General features: G+C 26.4%; 1 protein-coding gene across 1 annotated transcript in view; it reads right to left on the bottom strand.

The window, feature by feature from the left end:
- The window catches only part of LOC106343722 (protein LOL1), a 2,687-nt gene extending 1,092 nt beyond the window's left edge, over window positions 1-1,595 (bottom strand). The window contains exons 1-4 of the mRNA XM_013783013.1: window positions 1,404-1,595; window positions 941-1,214; window positions 421-543; window positions 208-321 (exon numbers count right to left, since the gene is read on the bottom strand). Coding sequence (XP_013638467.1) covers window positions 208-321; window positions 421-543; window positions 941-1,022 — 319 coding nt within the window. The 5' untranslated portion in view covers window positions 1,023-1,214; window positions 1,404-1,595. The remainder of the gene's footprint in view (window positions 1-207; window positions 322-420; window positions 544-940; window positions 1,215-1,403) is intronic.
- Window positions 1,596-3,452: the final 1,857 nt, after the last annotated feature.

Raw genomic sequence — 3,452 nt, forward strand, 5'->3', positions numbered from 1 at the left:
GAAAATTAGACCCACAAAAAAAAACACTTAAAAATCTGAAAAACATATAATAAATTTGTAATCTAAATCGCATCCAAGAACTAATTTGACTTTGGTTTTGGTTTCTCATATTTCTTAACCAAAACTCCAAACTAAAATTAATTCGAGATCGGATTAACATAAACATCAATATGCATGTGTGAAAATGTTTATATATCAAATGCAAACCTTCCAGGGCAAGATTAACGGTGTGACAGCAAGAACATTGAACACTTGTAGCTCCACGAATGTACATTAAAAGTGTATGGCATCCTCCACACACTAACTGAGCCATCTCCGTTCCTGCATTGCCAATTATTATATATATATATATATATATATATTATAAATTCAAAATCTCATTAATCGACTTTTCATCAAATAAGTTGACTGATAATTTACCCGGCGGAGGAACGGCCGTGACGGCGTTACAGACGGCACAACAGACAGAGGTTGCTCCGACCGGATACATCAGAAGGTTTCTGCAACCTGAACACACTAACTGGCTCTGTCCACCTGTACTACCTATAAATCTCTAAGCCATTATTATTATCTACTTATTTTTGCAAAAAAAACAAATTATGGATCAACGATGAACTCATGTGGACTAAACAAATGGTTTCTGGGAATAATTTGAATCCATACAGATCAAGTATTTGCAATAAATGTAACGAAGAACACATGAGGTTATAAACAAAGAGAAGTCTCTTAACATTTATACTAAAAAAAAAAAAAAAAAGAGAAGTCTATAAAATATTTGATCGGTTAAAAGAAAAGAATTTGAAACAATCTTAGAATGGCTTTTTAATTATTTTCTAAAAAGCTAAAACATATGTCATGATTCGAATTCTGGATTGTTTAGGTTCTGAAAACAGAGGATCCATCTGGGTTTAAAGTTTTATTATTTGAAAAGAGTCTATACCATTTGCAGGCGACGGAGGAGTATATGCTGGAGCCAGTAGCGTCGCCGGAGGTGTTGGATATGGTGCAAGGGGGACTGGCATTATTCACTCAATGGATTATTGCAAAAAAAAAAGGAAAAAGAATTTTATAACTCTCTTTCTTCTCTATCTCTCTCTCTATATATATAAATCTATAATGGTTTCTCTCCTTGTTGATGTTCTTAATGCCTTAGAAGAAGAAGACACATCTTGTGTTCTTCAATTCTTCTTCTCCCATTTCCTCACTTTCATCATCTATACAAACAAGCACAAAGGAAAACAATGATACAAAAGATAAAATAAATCTTAATTTTACTAAGAAGGTAATAAATCTTCAAGAAAATATAAAAATGTAAAAGGAAAGAAATCAATTCTTTTTTTGTTTGGATAAAATATCAAAACATAATTCAATGCTTGAAACTTAAGAAACATGTGAAGACTAACTTTGGGGTCACACCATCACCATGACGCTCTTTGACTAGTACATAGCTAATAGTGGAATCTCGTTTTGATGTATTTTTGCAGTTACATAACGTTTGTGTGTATGTATCCGGAAATTCGAAAAGAGGGATGTGAATTGTGAAACGTTTGAAGATTGTTTTATTATGCGAGGAGTGGGGCAAACACACACCTCTCTTGCAACTTGCATTTTATCATTTAAATAGAGAGAATATGAAAGAAAATTAAAATCTATTTGTTTCATATTTAGGCTTTGATTGGTAAAAACAGAGAGTATATTCGAGTAAAACATTTTACTCTAAATACCTATGTTACATGGAATTAAAAAGATACGCGGAAGCGTAATTGAATGAAAACGTCAACCAAGATTTTGTGATTAAAAAGAAAGTGTTTCAAAAGTAAAGAAAAATTAAAAGAAAATACATAAAAGAATAAATGAAAATTGAAACAATATAACTTATTAAAACAGAAATATCATATAAAGCTAAATTTTATCTAACTGTGTTATTAACAATTTGTCCTTTATGATCTTTTGTGATTTTCATTGAAGATAAAAGTATCAAATAAAATTCCATTTAATTAACTCAAAATATATTAATTATAAAAAACACATAATATATTTTTATATATTTCTTATTTAATTTTAAATATATATATAATTTTTTATAACAAATCTAATAAATATCTTATTTTCTACTTTAAATAGGTGCCTAAGTTCTTCAATAATATTATAATTTAATTATTAATTAGAATTATATTAAAATTTAAATTAAAAAAAAAAGAAATTTTATTATGTATTGATATATTATATAAATATAATTACATTATCAAATTGAATCGCGCAGATAAAATTACATGATTTAATAAAACAAATATTTTGTAGATTTATAAAATTATATTTAAGTTTATCTGTACAAAGAGAACACAATTTTAAGTTATAAAAACAATTTTAAATTTTAAATAAGTGAATGTTAATTTATATTCAAATTAGTATAAATTTATTTTTTAATTTATAAATGGAACTCTTAAAATTAAATATTAAAAATCAGATATATTATTATTTAGCTTGACAAAAATATATCAATATATTTAAATAGATGAATTGTTCTATATTTTGTGTTCAAAAAAAAAAAAATGAATTGTTTTATATTGATTCTCACATATATATATACATATATATATATATATATTTAATTTTGAAAGTTTATCATATAGTATTATAACCTGAATAAACTTCGTATATGATTATATTGGTCACATTATTCTTATAATGGACGGTTTAATGAAAACAAAATATTATAAACTACTGATGTTGCATTATAATACGGTAAGATTATATTGGTCCAGACTATAAAACAAAATAAAGACTTACCATGGGCCATGCACACAAGAAATTCAGTTACCCAATCAGTTGCGGAAGCCGGAAACTTGGTTTCTGTGTTTTTTGTTTTACCAAACCTACAATGTATTGTTTGGCAGCTCATTGAATTCATCTACATGCTCATTCATAAAAGTGAAATTTTTGTATGCATCTGCACGTAAGACCATTTTTTCCAAAAGAAACTCTATAACTCCAAATATAGAGTTTTTTGCTTTACAAAAAGAAACTTCAAAACTTCAAATTTGAAGTTTCATCTTTTTATTTGCATTTTGGTCCTTACAATTATACATCATATTTATAATTCTTAAATATTTTTTTTGTTTATTGTTTTAATATTTAAAACTTTTATATCTCATAAATATTTCAAATTTGTTTTATAAATTTAAGTTTTACACATGAAATTAAATAAAAAATTTTAAACAAGATTTATAATATTTTTAAACTAGAATTAAACAACAAGAATATTACAAAAAACCATAATAAAAACTTATTAAAAAGACTCATGAAGACATAATTATTACTCAAATTTAAATATTATAACAACACTAATAGTCTGGTAAATTTGCTCCAGAACCTCCCAAATCTCCAAAATATTGCCCAAACAAATTTTGTGTAACCGAAGATGATTGTTGTTGTTGCTCTTGACGCCTTTT

The sequence above is a fragment of the Brassica oleracea genome, chromosome C5 (genome assembly GCF_000695525.1).
Source record: "Brassica oleracea var. oleracea cultivar TO1000 chromosome C5, BOL, whole genome shotgun sequence".
In the NCBI taxonomy this organism is placed as follows: domain Eukaryota; kingdom Viridiplantae; phylum Streptophyta; class Magnoliopsida; order Brassicales; family Brassicaceae; genus Brassica; species Brassica oleracea.